This window comes from Podarcis cretensis (genome assembly GCF_951804945.1).
Source record: "Podarcis cretensis genome assembly, chromosome: 7".
NCBI classification, from domain to species: domain Eukaryota; kingdom Metazoa; phylum Chordata; class Lepidosauria; order Squamata; family Lacertidae; genus Podarcis; species Podarcis cretensis.
The window spans coordinates 1,653,946-1,675,500 of NC_137176.1; the positions used below are offsets into that span (position 1 = coordinate 1,653,946).

General features: G+C 44.3%; 2 protein-coding genes across 3 annotated transcripts in view; one reads left to right on the forward strand and one right to left on the reverse strand.

Annotated features, from left to right (window-relative positions):
• The window catches only part of ATPSCKMT (ATP synthase c subunit lysine N-methyltransferase), a 216,449-nt gene that overhangs the window by 53,402 nt on the left and 141,492 nt on the right, over positions 1–21,555 (reverse strand). The gene's annotated exons all lie outside the window — the stretch shown is intronic.
• CD93 (CD93 molecule) lies at positions 7,272–11,481 on the forward strand. The gene has a single exon (XM_079983597.1). The coding sequence runs from the start codon at positions 8,432–8,434 to the stop codon at positions 10,184–10,186; it is 1,755 nt and encodes a 584-aa protein (XP_079839723.1). The 5' UTR covers positions 7,272–8,431; the 3' UTR covers positions 10,187–11,481.

Here is a 21,555-nt window from a genome sequence, read left to right on the forward strand (position 1 = left end):
ATCCTGACACCCCTCCATTTACTCCATACCATTTGCTTAATGGACTCTGCCTTAAGTCTGTTGGTGCAGCAGTTAGTCGAGATCTGCAGCTGTGCTGTCTTGTTCTGGTTTAAGACAATTAGGACAATGCTGTTGTGCAGGTGCTGCACCAAGTCACAAAGGGAAGTGGGGAAAGCCAAACTGGTAAAAGGTAAAAACCCACAAAAAGTGCAAAAATATTTATTCTCATAACAATGCAGTAAGATTATTTCAGCACATTTTGAGCTTCTGCCACACTTTATCATCAAGGCAATCACTGTAGTGATTGATTACTGCCCAATGGTAGCTTGCCAAGGCTGCTTTTGAACAAAAACAAACAAGCAAACACAGAGCAAAGCAGTAAGAACTCATATGGTTCATAAGACTCTTTCCAGTTCTGTGGACTGAATCATGGCTGCCCAGTGACACCATGGAAACTTCCCCTCATAGCTCCAAAAATAGTAGCCAGTGAATGCTTGGTGTCTTCTTGGAGACCTTCCCAGTCACAAGTGGAGGAGATGCTTGAACAGGTGCATGTGAGTGAAAATGGCTTGCCCTGAGAGTATTTAGATTAATCCTCTCTATTTCTAAAAGGTGATTGGAGCTAGTAATATGTTCAGCTGTATATGCAGGATCCTGAAGCACTGGTTCTTGGTTCTAAATGCTGGTTTACCAGCTGCACTCACCCACCCCACACACTACAAAATGACACCTTTTTTACATGTGCATGGCCTAATGTAGAAACACAGTTCACACAGTTGCTTTTTAAAGCAGGGATTGCCTAGCATGTACTGAGATGGAACTGATGAGCATGAAATCTCAGTGCTATACATGTATCTGCAATGAAGAAGATAGAAAGCTTCCCAAGTGCATACAGGGCTTTAGCGAGTCAGACAGCCAACTTGAACCCGGGACTCCTTGCGCATGCACCAACAGACTGCCTGTATGGGTAAGTGCTTCCCCATGTCTGCAAACAGCACAGTACATATTCCTCTGTGTCTGCAGAAGTGCTTTCAGCATCAAGATGGATGAAAAGGCTTGTCCATGAGATTGTTCCCTGTAAGGGCCAAAACATGTGGAATTTTGGGCTGGAGTCACTAGCCTTGGCCTCACAGCAGCCCAAGCTGGGACTGTAGTAGGGTTGCCACATGTCCCTAGAAGAACATGATCACATGATCCCTTTTTTGGGGGGAGAAAAGTGTCCCCTGTTCTGTTTGGACTTCAAACATATTCATGCTCATTTTCCTCTTCCTCCTCCTCCTCCTCCACGTGGGCAGAGGGTGGGTCCAGTGGGAGGAGGAGAGTGAGAGCCTGAGTGGGAGTTTGTGCAGGCAGAGAGAGGGTCCATGAGGAGGGGAGCCAAGAGTTGTTGTGAAACGTGTCATCATTCATTGCCTTGCGGGGAGGTCATAGTTCTGTTATAAAGCAACTGCGTTGCATGCAGAAGGTTCCAGGTTCAGTTGCCTTCACCTGCAATTTGGTCTGGAGGCATCCATGGTCTGAAACCCTGGAGAACTGCTGCCAATTAGTGTAGGCAGGACTGCCCTAGATGGGTGAACAGTCTGAGCTAGTGTGCAGTTGCTAACTATGCTCCTTTCCTCCCTACCAGCTTTGGATCTGCTTGTAGAAGCCTTGTAAGCTCCCAACTGGATCAAAGCAGTAATGCTGAGAACCAGGCCAGCGCTTTGCTGTGTAGTCTAGCTTGTAATTTACCACAATTTACACACCCACACCAACTCACAACTTTTTGTAACACTTGCATTATAGCAGACTGCACCTTAGACATATGAGAAATAACTTACATTGTATTTCCTGTGATTAAGAAGAGCCATCATGATTCAACAGATGCCTAAGATGAAAGAACAGGATATCGCAGCAGGATGTTCAACACAGCGCACAATACCACACAACATATATTTTCATTAGATAGAATTTTCTGGCTCCCTAAGATAAACCAAGGGAACAGTCCACCAGGAAGTTCTTCCTTGTAAGTCTCGCTGAAATGTACAGGAGCAGTGAAACAGCAACACAGCTACAGCTATGCTTGTCACTGAATTTTTGCCTTCTGAAAACTTACACAAACCTGTCATTGAACTCAATTCACCACACACAGAGCAAGAGTTGTGGCAGCAAATGTGTCCCCAAACATTTTTCTAGGCAAAAAACAAAGACCACACAAAAGCAGTAACATGAGATTCATGATACCCCAAACTTGGAAACTTGTGTTTGCTTTGTATCTCACTTTCTGGAGAGGGGGGAAAGGGCAAAAGTGCTCCAGAAGGGGAGGGTTTTCACTAGGTTTGCAAGATGGCAGGAAAGGGCTGAAATCTGCATCCTGTGTGACGTGGTCCCAATTCTGATCAGCAGCCACCCCCCTAAGACCAGAACTAAAAGGCTGGGGGATTCAGGACAGAGAAAAGAAAGTCCTTCTTTATGCAGTGCAGAGTTGAACTATGGAACTCCCTCCCAGGGGAGGCAGGGATGGCTTCAAAAGAGGATCATTTATGATTTACCTGCAGCCCATCTGACTGAGTTGCCCCAGCCACTCTGGGTGGCTTCCAGCAAAATATAAAAACACAGTAAAAATCAAGCATCAAAAAGCTCCCCGTATGGGGCTGCCTTCCGATGTCTTCTAAAGAGTTGTTTTTCTGTTTTAGTGGCTTTCCAAGAGGACTGGACGAACCCATGACGGAGAGGGCTATCGGTGGCTGTCAGCCACGAGGACCATGCTCTGCCTGCACAGCCAGAGGCAGCCATGCTGCTGGGAGAGAGTTCTTGTGCTTGAATCCTGCCACTGTGACGGTGGTCTCATCCAGCAGGCTCCTCTTCTGTTCTTATTTAAATAACAAAACCGTAAATGCACTGGCACATACTGTCTACCTTGATGTTGGAGAAGCTCAGACTGTCACAAGCAGAGGCTTCCTCATGGCCATCAACACAAAATCCCTTTGTGTCTTGCAACAGAGATTGTTCAGAATATGCTCTCTTCTATGATTGTCAGCTGAAAGATGAGATGGGAGCCAGAGATATCAGCCCACTGCACAACAGATTCTCCTCAAAATATTTTTCATGCTGTGAAAAGCAGAGATGGTTTCCTCTTTTTTAAAAAAATCATTTTTATTTGATTTTACAATACAAAATTATAAAAAAATATCAAATACATAACCATATACAGAGATTCCTCCAAATCTCAGGACTTCCCCACCTCCACCCCCTCCCTGGAGTCCCATTTTAAACATTTAAAATTGCATCTTCTTCCACATTCTAACTATTATATCAATCCATATTTTCCATGGTAATTGTTACACTACAAGTGAGATCAAAATCCTGCCAATGTATCCATCTGCTTACAGTGGTCTTTTAAATAACTTATAATCCCCCCCCCCCATTCTTTTGTAAACTTTTTGTCCTCTTGGTTCCTGAGTTTTCCGGTCAGCTTTGCCATTTTGGCAGAGTCCATCAGCTTGGTTTGCCATTCTTCTCTGGGAGGGACTTTGTCTTCTTTCCATCTCTGGGCTAGTAGCTCTGAGAGGCTGCTGCTCCAGACATTAAAAGTCTTTTCTGGTCCTTAGGAATATCGGTGCCTGTAATAAAAAAGCTTCTGGTTTTTTAACAAAAGTTATTTTAAACATTTTTTTCATTTCATTGTATATCATCTCCCAGAAACCTTTTATCACCTTACAAGTCCACCACATACATTTCCAGCAGGTATTTTTACTTGTCCTTTACATTTTTGTCTTTGTCCATGGAGTTTTCTTGGCAGGGATACTGGAGTGGCTTGCCATTTCCTGCTCCAGGTGGACCAGGTTCTTTATGGACCAAAAAGAAGGCTGATCGCCAAAGAATTGATGCTTTTGAATTATGGTGCTGGAGGAGACTCTTGAGAGTCCCATGGACTGCAAGAAGATCAAATCTATCCATTCTTAAGGAAATCAGCCCTGAGTGCTCACTGGAAGGACAGATCATGAAGCTGAGGCTCCAAGACTTTGGCCACCTCATGAGAAGAGAAGACTCCCTGGAAAAGACCCTGATGTTGGGAAAGATGGAGGGCACAAGGAGAAGAAGGGGACGACAGAGGACGAGATGGCTGGATAGTGTTCACGAAGCTACAAACATGAGTTTGACCAAACTGCGGGAGGAGTGCCTGGCATGCTCTGGTCCACAGGGTCACAAAGAGTCGGACTCGACTAAACGACTAAACAACATACATTTTTGCCAACTTAGTAGGAGTCAAATACCACTGGTACATCATTTTCATATACAGGTAATTCTCTTTATTACAGGCCATGAATTTCAGTTCTGTTTTCCATAACCATTCCCAATCTGTCATCTGAATATTATGTCCCAAATCTCTTGCCCAGTGTATCATTGCCACGTGACCTTTTCCTCTTTTCTATGCCATTGTAATAGCAAACTGTACATTTTCAACAGTAATTTAACATTATTTTCTAACAAATCGTTTTGAAATCTTGATGGCTCATGACTAAAACATTTCTTTTTATCTATTTTGAAAATATTGTTTAGTTGGTGAAGCTGTAACTAGTCCATTAATATATCCCTTATTTCTTCATAATCTTTTAGTTTCACCTGCTGTTCTATTTCAGTTAACAGTTCTCTATATGTCGGCCATGTAATTCTCATACAGTGGTGCCTCACAAGACGAAATTAATCCGTTCCGTGAGGCTCTTCGTATAGCGGTTTTTTCGTCTTGCGAAGCAAGCCCATTGATGGCTTAGCAGATTAGCGCTATTAGCGGCTTTTAGCGGATCAGCTGATAAGCGGCTTATCAGCGGATCAGCTGTTAAGTGGCTTAGGGCTTAGGAAAAGGGGGGGAAAAGGGAAAAAACCCCGCAGGAACTCGCAAGACATTTTCGTCTTGCGAAGCAAGCCCATAGGGAAATTCGTTTTGCGAAGCGCCTCCAAAACGGAAAACCCTTTCGTCTAGTGGGTTTTCCGTCTTGCGAGGCGTTCGTCTTGCGGGGCACCACTGTATTTGATATTTTCAGGATATTGCTTGGGGGGGGGGAGTCATCAAGGTGTTTTTTGTTCTAATAAATTTTTATATTTTTCCCAAACCATAAATAATGATTTTCTTATTAGATGATTCTGAAAACCTTTATGTATCTTTCCTTTTTCATACCATAAATATGCATGCCATCCAAATCTATTATCATTTCCTTCTATCTAAAATATCTGCATTTTTCAATATTATCCATTCCTGGATCCAGCAAATGCAGGACACCTCATAATATAATTTTAAATTTGGCAGGGCAAAGCCTCCTCTCTCCTTGGCATCTGTTAGCAGTTCATATTTTATCTTTGGTTTCTTCCCCTGCCAGATAAATCTAGAAATATCTTTTTGCCATTCCTTGAAGTGTCCTGCACTGCCTATCACCAGTATTGACTGAAATAAAAATAGCATTCTTGGAAGTACATTCATTTTTATCACTGATATTCTTCCACCGAAAGATAAATTCAACCTAGCCCAAATTTCTAAATTTCTTTTTGATTCTTTCCAAGTATTTATATAATTGTTTTAAATAAATTACTGTATTTTTCGCCCTATAGGACGCACTTTTTCCCCTCCAAACATGAAGCGGAAATGTGTGTGCATCCTATTTGGCTAATGCAGGCTTTCGCTGAAGCCCGGAGAGCAAGAGGGGTCGATGCGCACCGACCCCTCTCACTCTCCAGGCTTTGCGCAGCTCTCTCACGGCTTGTGGAGAGCTGCCTGCACCCCGAAGCCTGGGGCTCAGCACGCCTCAGGCTTCGGGCGCTACCCCCCCAGCCCCACAAGCTTCAAGAGCGATGGCGAAGTTGCGCCATCGCTCTCGGACCCATTCCGAGCTCTCGTGCTTCCCCCGCCCCCAGCCCCGCAAGCTCTGAGAGCTTTTGCAAAAAAAAGTTTTGCAAACTGGAACACTCACTTCCGGGTTTGCAGCTTTCAGGAGCCGATTTGTTCGGGAGCCAAGCCATTCGGGAACCAAGGTACCACTGTAGATACCATATGGAACGTGCCACATTCATATGAAACCATTCACAAACACTCTTCTTTCACAGGCTCACCCCTTCACACTTCTCTGGCCACTGAAGACTGCTGCAGCGTTGCAAAAGACCATGCGCCTCAGGCTGCCTCCTCAGCTGGGCTCTCTAGAGGTCAGGCTGGAAGATTCATGCCCAACACTTTTTGATTTTGCCACTTGTATAAAACATCATTTAGATACCTTTGGTTATATGCTCTGAAGACATGTTGAAACTTGATGAAGCATCATCTTGAAGATCATAATCCTGATTTCATTGGACCTGCTGCTTTGGAAGACTTGATGTGGTCGCAGTTTCATCATGTAGAACTGATTAATTGGTTGGGAAGAGCTTAACGGATTCCATACCAGCCCAAGATAGTTTGATGTGCAAAGCCAAGCCCAAATAGAGCCACCCCCAGCCCTAACCCCACTAGGGCAGATTGTTGAAAAAGTCTTGCTACACCCATCAGGCACCAGTTCTTGCCTTCACGTATTTCACCCTGCTGCCTACTAGGGTATCTTACTCCATGGGATTGTCAGGAACTAGGAAGATGAGGAAGACTGGCAGAGACCTCCATCCCAAGAGGCTTCTGGGCAGGAGGAAGATGACAATAGTATGGACTCAGGTTCGTGGTGGTGGCGAACAGGGCACACCCCAGGGGAAGAAGCAAAGAGACGGGAAATAATGGAGGATGAGGAACAGGAGAAAGCGAGTAGTTGCCCTAATCCTGAACAGAGACAGGACTCAGGTGTGGGAGAAACAGGAAAGTAGATATCACGTCAATTGAAAGCCTGGTAGAGCCTCCTCCTTCTCTGAGGAAGAGGCAATCCCTTCATATCTTAGAGCAGAGAGCCAAACAGAAACAGAAAGATTCCATTGCCGGCCACCATAGGAGTAAGGAGGGGATTGGAAGCTAGGAAGTAACACAAGGGGGTGGAGCAGGCACTCTGAGCAAAGTCTTGAGACCAAGGGGAGCATAATTCACCACCTCTCTGTGTATTCTGTTGATTTAAATAAAAGAGCTGGAAGAAGCTCTCTATGTCTCTGATTTCACTAGGCAGCCAGCCTGTGAGTCATGACAGGGATTGACTTCTGGGTAAGTATGTGTAGAACTGTGCCATGAGATATCTGTTACTTTTTGTCTATTTAAATAAATAAATAAATAAATAAATAAATAAATAAATAAATAAATAAATAAATAATGCATAAGCCTGTTATGAAGATCACTTGCTATAGGAAGAGGAAAAATTTAGGCTGCAATCATAGGCAAACTCTGGGCTCATCCAGAGGTCCTTTTGTGTTGCACTTTCTGGGCTCAGATCCATGCTTTAAAGCTGTGTGTGTGTGTTTAATCCTGGTGCTTTCCCTGGGAAAACTCATGTCTTATTGCAGTAAATGACAATCTACAGAAAACCCAGTTGCCATTTGCTCCAATTCAGTTGGTGAAATACATGTTTTCCCCAAGAAATTGGCAAGACAATCCAAAAACCCTGCTCAGATATGGAGTTTTAAAGCCCAGGCCTGTGCCTAGAAATGCAGTCCAAAAAGAAGTTAGATGAGCCCTTACTTGGGAATAAACACAATTAAATTACACTTACCTCTGAATAAACATGCATATGATTGCCCTATATGTATATAATTCATACATTAGTTTACTCATTCAAAATTAGATTTACAAAATTCCTTTTGGCTGATAGGCTGATACACTAAACCAGTTGCACTCAACAGAAATTTAGGCCTATCAACTTTATCTGAATCAGGACTTTATGCATGTAGTAGTTGGTTTAGAAGTTGGCTGTCTTTAAAGCTTAGACATTCCCATGACCCATTTTCTATTTCAGGGCTTCTGTGCCTATTTATAGATAACAAAAAATGTGAGATTAATATTGTGAGGGAGCTATGCAGAACAGTATGGCAACTTATCTCCAGATCACATGATTAAAAATAAAATTACAGTGGTGGCTTGACAAACCCAAGGCCCTATTTGGATTGTTTGGAAGCTCGATGATGTTTCACTACTATAAAAATAGGAAGAGAAGGAGTATTCCAGCAAAATTCTCACACGAAGTGAAAAGGCTAGGTTAAAAATAAAAAAGCAGAAAGAGGGTATAAAAAGAAGGATGCATCCAATAATGATAGGTTAAACCAAATGGTCTAACAAGGTCTGCCATTAACAATAGCTCTTTTCTCAGGAAACTCAAGTCTCCGGTGATAAATAAGAACCACAACAAGACAGGATGCACATGGACCCAGCTGCTGAGCTGAAGGGATATGGGAGGCAAACAATCTGTGCTCCATTGTCTTAGAATGTCCTTTGCAAGACTTATTTGTGCAATTTGAGCTTGCAAGGGAAAGATCACGAAGTTCACAGCTCCTTTGCTCCGCAAAGATGAAGATTCTCCTCCGCATCTTTTGGCAAGGGCTGCTTTTGGGACTGATGGTCCAGCCCAGCAAAATGGGGGAGGTCCTGTGTTCTGGCACTGCTTGCTACACACTCCACTTTGGGAGGCACAGCTGGATGGAGGCTCAGCGAAAGTGCGAAGACAATGGGGGCAACCTGATGACTGTGAAGAGCCAAGAGGAGGCATCGCTGGCCTGGCAACTGCTGGACAAGGTGCCCAAGGAGGGAGCTGGCACAGACGTGAAGGTAAGACTGTGGATCGGGCTCCATCGGGAGATGGGCAAATGCTACCAGCAGCATCAGCCACTGAAGGGCTTCAGCTGGGTGAAAGGAGGCGAGGACACAAAGTACTCTAATTGGGAACGGGAGCCCCTTGGAACATGCACAAGCAAGAGGTGTGTGACCCTTCAGAGGGCTCCTTCCTCGCTTCAGGAACTGGCCTGGGTAGACAGCCACTGCAGTAGTTCAGCTGTCGGGATGTCTGGCTACTTGTGCAAGTTCAGCTTCCAGGGGATGTGCCGCCCGCTTGTTTTGGCGGGGCCAGGTGTTGCCAGATACACCACCCCTTTTGGCATAGCCACGGCTTCCCTTGTCGCTGTGCCCCTTGGCTCCACCGCTGAAGTGGCATGTGGTCCTCAGAGGGAGGAGGTGCCCAACGACTTCCTCATGTGCAAGCCGCAGTCTAACAGCAACACCTCGGAATGGAGCAGCCCAGGCCCATTCTGTGCTTCGTCCACTTTGGGTTGCAGCTACAGCAACGGGGGCTGCGAACACGAGTGCCTGGACTTGGGCAGGGGCTTGTTCCAGTGTGCTTGCCACGCCGGATACCAGCTTGCAGCAGACCGCCTTTCCTGCGTCTTTGTGGACTATTGCAGCTCCAGCCCATGCCAAGGACAGTGCCTGCCACGCCCAGGCAGCTTCAAATGCCTCTGCCCTCAGGGTTACATGTTGGCTGACAATGGGCTGCACTGTGTGGATGTGAACGAATGCAGTGCTTCCCAAAGCCCGTGTGGACAGATCTGTGTTAACACGATGGGCAGCTTCACTTGCCTTTGTAAACCAGGCTACAAGCCTGCCAGTCCTGATAGCCAGGAATGCCAGGACATCGATGAGTGTGCCAGGGGCATGCCATGTGAGCAGCTTTGTGTAAATACGCACGGCTCCTTCTTCTGCTCCTGCTACCCAGGCTACCAGCAGGAGGGTATCAATAGCTCTTCTTGTCTCGATGTGGATGAGTGCCTGGAAGAGCCTTGTGAACATATGTGCATCAACCAGCTGGGCAGCTATCAGTGCTCTTGCAGACCAGGCTGGACTTTGGCAGACAATGAGATCTCCTGCATCTCTGATGTCATAGGCAGGGCCCCCTTCCTCCCCACCCATGGAGAGAAAGAACTGAGAAGGCCAGCTAACATCCATCCTTCTTCAGAGACACCGACCTTGCTGCCTCAATCTTCAATTCAAGCTGAACTAGAAGGATCTCAGGATTTTACCACCCACCCAAGTGTGCTGAGCACACCACTAGGTGTTGAAAATCAGGCTGGAGACATGATAGACCATGACAGTGGCAGCTCCAAGCAGCTCCTATATTATATCTTGGGTGGCATTGCTATTTTGCTACTGTTGGCGCTTGCCCTGTCCTTGCTGACCTACAGGAAAATGAAGGCCAAGAAAAGCAATAAGAAATCGACGAGTGCTGCTGATAATTACTCTTGGGTGCCAGATCAGGGGGAGACCAGGGCGTGAAACTGTGTTTCTGTTGTGGCTGTCATTTTTGAGATGGAGGCAGGGAGGAAAGAGAAGATCTCTCTCTCTCTCTCTCTCTCTCTCTCTCTCTCTCTCTCTCTCTCTCTCTCTCTCTCGTGTGTGTGTGTATAAAATGATGCAAGAACAAAAATGCATATATGGGGAAATGTACAACAGCAACATTCTTACTGGGCCATCTGAAACTCTAAGGGTTCAGGCAGAAGTGGGATTTTAAGAGCAACCACGGCAGGCTCTGCACTTGCAGAATAATTCTAGCTAAGCATTTCACTTTAGAGAGATACGCAGCAGCAAGCTGAATGCTGGATCATAGAATCATAGAATCATAGAGTTGGAAGAGACCACAAGGGCCATCGAGTCCAACCCCCTGCCAAGCAGGATCAACCTGACCTCACCAGCTTCTGGTACCTTGATTATTTTTTTTTTTAAAAGAGCAACACATAGAATCGTAGCATCATAGAACAGGGATAGAAGGGACCCTCCTGTACATTTCTTGATATGTATATGCCCATCTATCACTTATTCCCCTGCTTCCAAATCAAAACATTCAGGAACAATGGTTGCAAAATTACTCCAGGGATTGGAGGAAGGAGACCTGTGGGTGATGTGATAGGTGCTTGCCCATAGGTATCTTTCATGATGTGCTTTTTCTTATTCAAGCAGAATTACTCTAAAAGCCTTGCAGAGACAGATCAGCAGAGGATCCTCAAACTGTCTCCACAACTCTTAAACCATTGCTTCTATTTCACCCTAAGTTAACAAACTTGTGACCCATCCTTAGGATACCCTATAAGGCTTGACTTTGACTAGAATTAGATGAATCAAAATCCTATAACTATAGTTTAAGCAGCCTGTGAATTAGCTAGGTTTGAATAAGTTGAAATCAAAGCAGGACCACAAGAAGATTAAGAAATGGTAGTGCTTCATACACATTTAGACTGCACTGTAGTCTCTGCCGTTTTGCATTCTAGCCAAAGCATTTAGGATAGGCTGAAACATTCCTTGGAGATGACTGGGAATCCCACTGTAGGTGCAGAATCTGTGACATCTGGGGTCTTCTTCAGTATCAATGCTAGGATGTTCTTGGGGACCTCTCTGGGCTGCTTCAGGGACTATGTTGTCATAATAAGGACCAATATAATAAGGACCATGACTGGGTGCAAAGAGGGAAGTAGTTCTGGGGAATACCAACAGAAGATTGAAACCTAGGGCAGCAGCCATTGTGAGTTTAATTGTAGTAATTGTTCAGTGCTGACTAAATTTTGTTTTTGTTCATGCTTCAGTTTCCTGTTGCATCATTTTGTGAACTCTGTAGAAGCAAATATTACTGTTTTGTTTCTTTTATTTTTATATTTAATTTTGGATTTGCAGCATTAATTATTCTTTAATAATAAGCCCATCAACAACCTGCTTAATGTACTCTAGGGATGGGGGTGGTGGTATCCAAGGTATGAAGCGATGTTCAGACCTTCAGAATCATCCAGGTCTGAACAATCCAGGTCATTACAGGGACAATGAGAAAGATTTTCCACCCACTTTATTAATGCATGTACAGCCTGGGTGATTCTGAAGGTCTGACCATGGTCTTATTGTGCAGGCTTTGACAAATAGCACAAAGCTTTGTTAAATATTTTAAATGCCACACAGCTGTAATCCCCACCCCCTTTTGTATTACGTGTGTGAAAAGATCATTTTTACTTCTGTTGTTTTTGTCACATTTATATCTCTTTGTATGACAATACAAATCTTTTCAACCTAGATTTTGAAAAGCAGCTTAGTTTGGGGGTTGCAAAGGTGCTTACAGTTTTCTTTTTCTATCTTGAAATATTTTTACAGAACATGTTTATGGGTTACTTTAAAAAACTGGTCATATATATAATTTCAGAGAAATAGATGGTAACAGTAAAGGTAAAGGGACCCCTGACCATTAGGTCCAGTCGTGGCCAACTCTGGGGTTGTGGCACTCATCTCGCTTTATTGGCCAAGGGAGCTTCCGGGTCATGTGGCCAGCAGGACTCAGCCGCTTCTGGCAAACCAGAGCAGTGCATGGAAACGCCGTTTACCTTCCCGCCGGAGCGGGACCTATTTATCTACTTGCACTTTGACGTGCTTTCGAACTGCTAGGTTGGCAGGAGCAGGGACAGAGCAACGGGAGCTCACCCCGTCCATAGCTGTCAAGTGTCTCTTATTTGAAGGGACAGTCCCTTATTCCAGCGCCATGTCCCGCTGCTGTCCCTTATTGATAGATGTCCCTTAAATGATGTCCCTTAAATTTCAAAGGAAGCCGCTCCTCTCCCTCCCTCCCTGCCGGCCATGGAGGAGGGAGGCTCCAACTGTGTTGCTTGGCTGTGTTGCTCACCCAATAAGAAGTCTAAGAACGACTGGGGGGGGGGGTGGAGCTTGCATGCCTTGTGTGTGGCTAGTTAATGCAAGCTGAGGGTTTTTTGAATGCTGGATGCCATTTTGTTGCACGTGCTGCTGCAAACTTTGCAGTGCAAAGCCAGGCCGGGGAGCCATCTTAAGTTGAGGCTGCATAGGCCTTGTGGTGCATGTGATTCAGATTCTATTCAGTTGAACCTCTGGTTACAAAGTTAGTTGGACAGTGTTCTCGAAGCTACCAGCATGAGTTTGACCAGACTGCAGGAGGACAGGAAGACTGGAGTGCCTGGAACAGGTGAGGCTGCAGGTCCCTTATTTTGGCTGCTGGTCCCTTATTTTCAAGGCTGCTGGTCCCTTATTTTCAAATCTGTAAGTTGACAAGTCCTAGGCTCTGTAGTTTAACCCACAGCCCCACCCGCGTCCCTATAGATGGTAATACCACTCTTTAATTTCACCAATGAGTACTAGGCATGTGATCTATAAGGTCCAAATGGAGAGGATATACATAAACATTTGAGTGGGGAAAACTAATCGCGAACATCCTCACAGTGCTCCTGCAAAATAATATTTGCAGCCACAGGTATTTTTATGTTTTTGTCAATAATTGCATTTGACACTGCAGTTTTGGTGCCTGGACAGCTACCCTCCCAGATCTTCCCATGGAAAGCCATTTCTATAAATAATATTTCTATCAGTAATTTATTTACTGAAATATTCATAAAGCCAAGTGAGCATTAGTATAATGGGTTTTATGTTTTACCATTAAATCTACCGGTACATGGTCAATGTTTTTGTCAGCACTGTTATATGCACTGGGCAAAATTAAGCACTTCAAAGGCCACTTGATTTCTACTGCAGATAATTAAACACATGCTTATCTTGTTTATCAGAATCCATTAAACTGACTTCATGTGGCTTGGATCCTTGCCATTCAGCTGCTTAAGGTGTGTTTAGCACAATAAAGTTTCTAATGGGCCACCAGCTACATCCTGTTTCTTACTGTGTATAGGAAAACGTTTTCTTGCTGTTTTTCCTCTCTGTTGGCCCTATTGTGAAATCAAGAAAGTATTAAGGAAATGTTATGACTCTTAATGTCTTAAAGGGGTACCATTACCTTATTTGTGTATAACTGCCAATATTGTGCTTTGGCAAAACAGAATATGAAAACACTCCCCATTGTAGCTTAAATCAGATGCTTGGGTTATAGCACATAAATAAAAAATTAAAAGATATACTTATGAACTTTTCTAGGATGTGGGACATGCTGATTCAGAATCATGACATTCAGGATGTCCTTTTCATAAACTTGCTTTGTATCTTCTTATCATTTTAATTCTATTATTGTTTAATTACCTTTTAACTATTACCTTTCTATGTTTTTAGGTTTCTGGGTTTTATCTTCTTCATCTTTCTTTTTTGTGTGAGTTCTGGGGGAAAACACAGGATGTTATTATCCCTATGATTATTATTCACAACTGAGCCAATGACGGACATGTTTCAGTGCTCCAGGCACAGGTGAAGGTGCCCCCTCCATGATATAGCCTACAGTTGGCACTCCAAGTGGTGGCCCATAGGTATGGAGACCTAAAGGCAAAGTCCTATGCCCTTTTAAAATGTGGAGGGGTTTTTTTGGGGGGGGCATTATTGGGTTGTTGTTTCTATTTTGATTATGCATTTTGTGGTTTTATATTTTGATTTTATTCTGTGAACTACCCCTTCCATTTCTGAAATGCAGTGCAATGAAGAATCTGCGGCTCTGCAGATGTTGCCACTTGCCGGACTACAGATCCCACCCCCTCTGGCCATGGACTATGTTGCTTGATAGGAGCTGCAAGTCTGTTAACATCTGGAGGGACCAGAGCAGGACCCCCACCCCTTCCCTAGATCTTTCAGAGGGTACAGTTCTTTACCTTGGTTCCTGATAACATTCTTATTTATGGGACGCTCAAGGATTTAGGGTGTGCAACCTTTTTCAATTCCAGCATTGTGGTCCGCAGTGTAACCTGGATATCGTAGTTTGTGTTGAGGAAATTCCAGAATCTGTTTCCTGGAGTCCCTGACTGTGTGTGTGTGTGTGTGTGTGTGTGTTCCTTCTGCTCAGCAAAGGGATTCTCCCCTTCTATATATTCCTCATCTAGACTCTATTCTAATCTACTCTAGACTCTATTCTCTAGTTTATCTCGAATCTATCTCGAATCTCCTGGAAGATTCCTGAACTGGTGGGGGCTATCCAGATGTTGTTAAGACTCATCCCCAAATGGTCAGGGATGATAGGAATTGTAGTTCAGCAACATCTGGAGGGCCACGGGTTGCCCATCGCACTCCTAGCAGCATCTCAAGGGAAGTTGGCACAGTATAAGGGCCTACCAGCAGTTAGCCTTGAGAAAGGTCCGTGGCATTGGTGGCCACACTGTGGATCTCCCTCCTGATTCACGTTCAGCTGATCTCCATGCTGCTTCCCAGGTTCAGCCCATCCCATTTTATCAGCATTTGCATTTTAGCTGCTTTTGATGCTACTGATTCTTCCCCTGAATTAGAGGTGATTTTTTAACATGGTTGGGCTTCACCCCCTAAAATGACACATCCTCCTGAGCTCTTCAGTATAATAGGGTTAATATCGTCCACAGAATTGTAGAACCCAGCTCCTGCAATGCAGGAATCTGTCACCCAACATGGGGCTCATCCTCTACCAACTGAGCTATCCCAGCAGTCATAATTCACAATTGCACATTGTGAAATATGGAGGGGTAAAACACTAATTATTCCAACTGAATGAGAAATTTGGCTCTGCATCACCAGATTCTTTGTTGTTTAAACTTCAAATGAGCATTCACTAGTGATTCATCTCCATCTATATTAGCAAATTTACATCTTGCATCACTATTTGGCTTTTGCTTTGAAAATTTTTGTTGTGGGTTGGGTTTTGTTCCTCCCTCCCCAAGGTGCCAACCTTTCTAAGAAATGCCAGAAACATTCCAGAATAGTAACCATCCTGCTTGAACTTGTTGGGAATTGGAAAAGAAGAAACACAGCCTCTAGCTATATATTATTCCAGATGCATGCTTGGAGGGGTAAATATGTATCTGGAACCCTATGTGAAGGATTGGTACAGCAGGTGGCAGGCAGATACAGTGGGAATGTGGTGAGCAGGGAAAGGGTTAAAGTGCCTGCTTTCCTGCAAAACTGATTCTCTCAACCTGTGTTTCAACATGCACATTTGCCTATAATGTGTAGTTTAGTCCTAAGAATCATAGAATTGTAGCGCTGGAAGGAACCCTGATGGTCATCTAGTCCAAGCCCCTGCAGCTGTTCCCTGTGGGGATGGAATCTGCAGCCTTGGTGTTAACAGCACCACGCTCTAACTAAAGATGCCCAGTAGGGATTGCCCTCCATACTTTGGTGTCCTGGAGGACAGCAGCACCCACTTATCAAGGGCTCATAGTCACCTTTTGAGAGTCCAAACAACTAGGGCCAATCCAGCAGAAAACGTGACCAAGAAAATCCTGAAATCTCTACCACCTGTTCCAAATTTGTACAATTCTCATGTAACTTTTGACTGCCCAATTTCTAATGGCTTTCCCCCTTATTTATGTTGAGAATGTGATGTTTAGTTGCGAACAGCATTTTATAGATTGCATTTTTATGCTATGAATTTCCTCGGGATCAATGGATGGAAAACGGTATACAAATTTAATAAAGGAAACAAACAAACTTCTGTCTGGGTGTTTCCCATGTGATGGCAGGAAGCAATCGTGAGGATCAGATGCTTGATGTAGTTATTCCAACACCAAGACGCCCAACACCAGGGCTTGGCAATGACGGCAAGGAAATTAACTTGCCAGGTTCGTACAAATGCTTCCAACACACATTTGAAGAGGCTTGAAAATCCTTGATGGCAGTCCCTGAAACATTTAAAATGTGTGCTCTTTCTGCTGACGTCAAAAAGCAATACATTTCGTGTAACCTTCTCATTCCTTCTACTAATGACAGCCCACCCCTTGCTGAACACACAGCTTCTACAGCACAGGTGCCTAGGAGGGGGGTGGATTGCGCCACATTTTGGTCAGTGACATGGAAAGAAAAAGCTGGTCTTCTAAAAGAAGAAGGGCAAGATCCCTAAAAGCCAAATCTGACCAAAATATTTTCTTCCCACATAAGAAAAGTGATTTATCTAGGATTCCTGAGTATGCGTAAAATGCAAATACAAAGATTGTGGCAAGGGGAAAGTGAGAGGAAGGAGAGTAAAAAGAACACTGTCTGTGCTTACTAGCACAGATTTCTGAATAGTCACAGCAACTGATACCCCACGTATACATACATACAGACATGCAAAGAAGGACCCAGTGGGCTGGACCCAAAGGCTTGGGCCTGGGGGCAGGTAGCGGTGGTGGGGGAAAGAAGTGTGCAGACACACACACAAGATCTCTATCTCAGGTGTGACCAGTGGATCACCGAGTTTTATCTGATTTGTACCTTTAGGTGGAAGAATAATTCCTGGAAGCTCCCGTGACTCATCCCTTCAGCTGATATGGAGGTTAGTCTCACCTTCCGTATCAGACTGTGCCAAGGGATAAGGGTGGAATGAAATTATCTCCTTAACCCCATCTTAATAAGATATTATAGGATTACCCAAACACAACCAATATGTCATTTTTATTGCTTATTTGATTGATTTTGTTCTCTGCTGTGTATTAAGTGGAAGATCCCTCACTTTACCTCTGGGCTAAAATCCTGCCTGCGTACTCGTAATTCCAAATAAGACACGTGTGTATGGGAAGACTCAGCAATTGGTGGAGCACCAGCAGAAAGGAATTCTGAAACTGGAGCAGTGGAGAACATCAACTAAGAATGGCTCTTCGTGTATCCTCGCTATGTGTTTTTTAAAAAACATTTTTATTAAAGACTTTCTTGGTTTACAAAAGCCTTGTCTCTTTTTTCACGTTGTACAGTCTTTCTTACAAATCAGTTACATTTGTTGTGAGACATTAGTGTTGAGTACAGGATAAGGTTGGGGAAGAAGGGGTGGGGTGGTGAGGCTTTGGATCGTGTCCGTGTGGGGTTTTGAGTCAGGGTCAACTGGGTGGGTTCTCTTTCTATTTGTTTATTACATTACCTTGGTAGTGGGAGGTATTGGGGGACAGGGTGTGGTTGGCTGTCTGTGGTTGGACGCAGTGGGGTTTGTTTGCATTTGTCGGGGGGGGAGGGCTTGTTGGGTCAGGTAAACCAGACTGCTTCGTATACTGTCGGTGGATTCTTGTTGTTGCCTTGCTGGGATGTGTATGTGATAAAGGGGAGCCATAATGAGGTGAAGGCGTCCTCTTCTATTTGTCCCCGTGTCATAAGGCCCTCTGCCTGGTTCCCTGTAACCTCACTTCTCACAGTGAGGGAACCACCAGAAGCCTCAGATTTTGCAAAGTTTACAAATGTGTTCTTTAGTTAGGGTGGTTGGTGTGTTTATGGGGTTTGGTGTCGTGACCATCAGGTCATCTGCGAAGAGCCCTTAGTTTGTAGGTTTTACCTTTCACTTCCGCACCCTTGATATCTGGGCTTGACTGGAGACAGATTGCTAGGAGTTCCAGGGCCAAGATGAATAGGAAGGAACACAGTGGGCATCCTTGTTTTGTGCCTCTTTGGATTGCTATGGTATTGGAGTCCATATTGTTAATTGTGCATTTTGCGGAGGCTTGGGAGTAAATTTGTTTGAGGGTTTGTAGGAAGTTGGGACCAAATTTCATATTAGTTAATACTGCTAATAGATATTTCCATTCTAAGCAATCAAAGGCTTTAAGGATGTCTGGGGACATGATCGTCAGTAGGAATTTGGTTGTTTTGCTGTGTTCTGTCAGATTCAGTAGTTTCCTAATGGGGTTTGTTATGCTGCGACCAGGGACAAAGCCGGCCTGATCCGGCGTGATTAGTTTGTATAGGAAGATTTTTAGGCGGTTAGGATTGATGTGACTATCTTATAGTCTTAGTTTATCAATGAGATTGGGCAGTGTGATTCTGTTTTGAGGCTATCTTTGAGTGGTTTTGGGATAGAGAATATTTTGGAAGAGATCCAGGTTTGGGGGATATCATTAAATAGGCAGGTCATGTAAGGCATCAGGGTTTCTTTGAATTTTTTTGTAGAATTCTGCTGTATAGCCATCCAGGCCTGGGGCTTTGCATGGTTTCAGGTTTTTGAGTACCATCTCTATTTCCTCTGGGGTGAGAGGGCAGTTAAGGTTGACATGGTCAGCCTGGTTAGGAATCTTCTGATTTCCTGTTCAGGTGGGTTGTGGGAGGTGTATGGATTGGCATGAAATCCAGCAAATTCTGAGGTTATTTCTTTGATGGAGGATGTTATCTTACTTTTTTAGTGACACAGTGTATTCTTGTTTTGAGTGATTCCCCCCCCCCCCCGCATCTGTTTGCATAGTTGGGAGTTCTTCCCTCCTTATTTGTAAAAGCGTTATTTAGAATATAGGATGTTAATCATATTGTTTTATTGATTTCTAGAGAGTCACTTTCCCTTCTTTTTTGTTCTATGAGTTTAAGGAGTTTTTTGGCTCCTGTTTGTTTGAAGTGTGATGAGAGGGTCATAATGTCTTGTTCTAATTGACCAATTTTTGAGGTTTGTTTTTTAATAGATGCCCTCTCCTTTATGCAGGCTCCTCTGGTGACCGCTTTCATTGTGTCCCAGAGGAGGGGAGTTGTCATGTCGCCCACATCATTATCCTTAAATTGTTTTGGAGAGTTTTCAAGAGACTCTCTTTAGCTAGTTGGTTTGTGGTTAGGATGGGGCTGAAGGACCATGATAAAATAGTTTGTGCGTCCTCTCCTATTTTCAGGATAGCTTCTACGGGGTGTGGTCTGTGATTTTAAAGTTACCAATGTTTGTTGTTTCTACCAGGAGAAATGACCCAGAGTTGCCTGTGGATCCGAGTTTGGGAATTTTCTTAACAAACTAGATTGAATTGGGGGATGGTCTCTGCCTACAGATCTGTGCGCAGAATCTGGCAACCATCCGGGTCGTCTTGTTATCTTTGCCTAACGGGAGATGATTTTCCTAACGGGAAATTTTCCTAACGGGAAATTTTTTTGCTTTACTGGGATGTCAGCAAGCCTCACCAGCAGGGGGTCAATGGTTTCTCTACGTGCCTCATCGTAAAAGAGACATCTAAAAAATATGTGTTCAGGGTTTCCTATATCCTCCAATGGACAGGCACAAATTCTCTGGTCATGTGGGACTTTTTTTGAAGGATCTTTCCAAGACTGGCAAGGGCAGAGCCAAGCTTCTGGAAAGTGTAAAAGCCCTTCTTGCATTTTTTGATACAACAAAAAAGAGATATGCTGCCAGTGCAGCTATATCTCTCTCGATTTCTACAATCTTGTAGTCGGGGCACCTTCAGCATTCCTGTTGTCTCTTGGTGTCGATAATTCTTTGCCTAACCATATATTTTGCTTGGCCCAAGCCCAGACTTAGAAGGGCTTGAGGGGCAAAACCCAGTTTCTGAAGAGTGTTCAGGATTGCTGTCTGCTATCCTGACTGGAACTGGTTGCAAAGGAACAGTGGAGCTATACCACGGGGGAGCAGTTTCAGTGACAGCCAACCGAAATATGCTGATTTGCTAGCTTTGGGGGGTGGAATTCTGGATTATTGAGAGTGGTTACTAAGTTATTGAAATAAAAATTAAATAGTAGGGGGGGGCAGAGGTTCTATTTAATTATCACCATTGAGAGAATGACTTCTCATAAAAATAAGAGTGAGGAGGATAACAGAGGCTTCGTACTCATGTTGCTCCTCCATGCCCAGGTACGGTTTCAGGGTAGCCAAAACCAAGCAGCCTTTTATGGGACCATAAAGACCAAAGTAGAAAATGATTAAAGCATTAGCCTTGGTCAGACTGTGGCAAATATAGACAGTGGACAATTGTTGCTGTCTATATGAAGAATTGGTGTTTGGTGGTGCCAAGACTGAGGCTGTAAAAGACCCCCCCCCTAAATGCAGTGGACTCCCTCCCAGCATCAAGAGAATGAAAGCAAGAGACGTAGGAAGCAGAAGCTTGATGGCATTAACTGCTAAGTGCAGGGGAAACTGGCCACATGGCACTCTTCCTGTCTAGACATCTACTGGAAAAAGGGTTCTGCAGTGAGAACCCTTCTAACTGTCTAAAATGCTACAGGAAAGGAATGAATATATGAGCTGCATATACATTTAAAGCACACCCCCCCCCCCGCAAGAATCCTGGGAACCATTGTCTACCCTCTCGCAGCGCCTCACAATTCCCAGCCCCCTTAACAAACTAGAGTTTCCAGGAATCTCTAGTGGAGGAACTGGACTTTAAACGTGCTTTAAAAGTATGGCATGTGCAGTCTTGGACTTAGATGTGCCATGGGATTATTCAGCATTTTATCTAACAGCACTGCTCTCTGTCCTGGTGAGATGCCAGTTCCCTCTCGGGTGTTGACTGCTTGCTTGCGCTTTTGGGAGGAGTGCTCACTCCCTGGCAGTCCTTGCAGCTCCTCTGAATCACTCCAGACCACCTCGCCCTTGGAGACGGAGGGGGGATTCCGAAACTTCAAAATTCTTTTTCTTTCTAAAGGTCTACAAACTGACGCAGGCAGCTGTTTCTCCTACTGAGAGTGTCATGCTCCTATGAACAGCATCTTACAAAAAGCACCATTTACTCAGAGGGTGCCATGAGGCATCTTGGGAGGCAAAAAAGCATCTCTGCCGTTGCACAAGAGGGGACTGAGGGCAAATGTGACAAGCTGTCTACAGCTGCTGCTGCTGCTGCTGCAGAGGCTCTGGCAATGAGAAACACCGGTGGGGGGGGGGGTTACATTTAGCATTAATATCACAGCCAACAGCTGCAGCATTAAGAGCCAACATGAAGCCAAGTGGATGTATTGTGCAATACTTTCTCTTCAAAGTGTTACTTCAGGCAGCAATTATGTTTGTTGCAACTCCCCTGATGCTTGCTGTAATT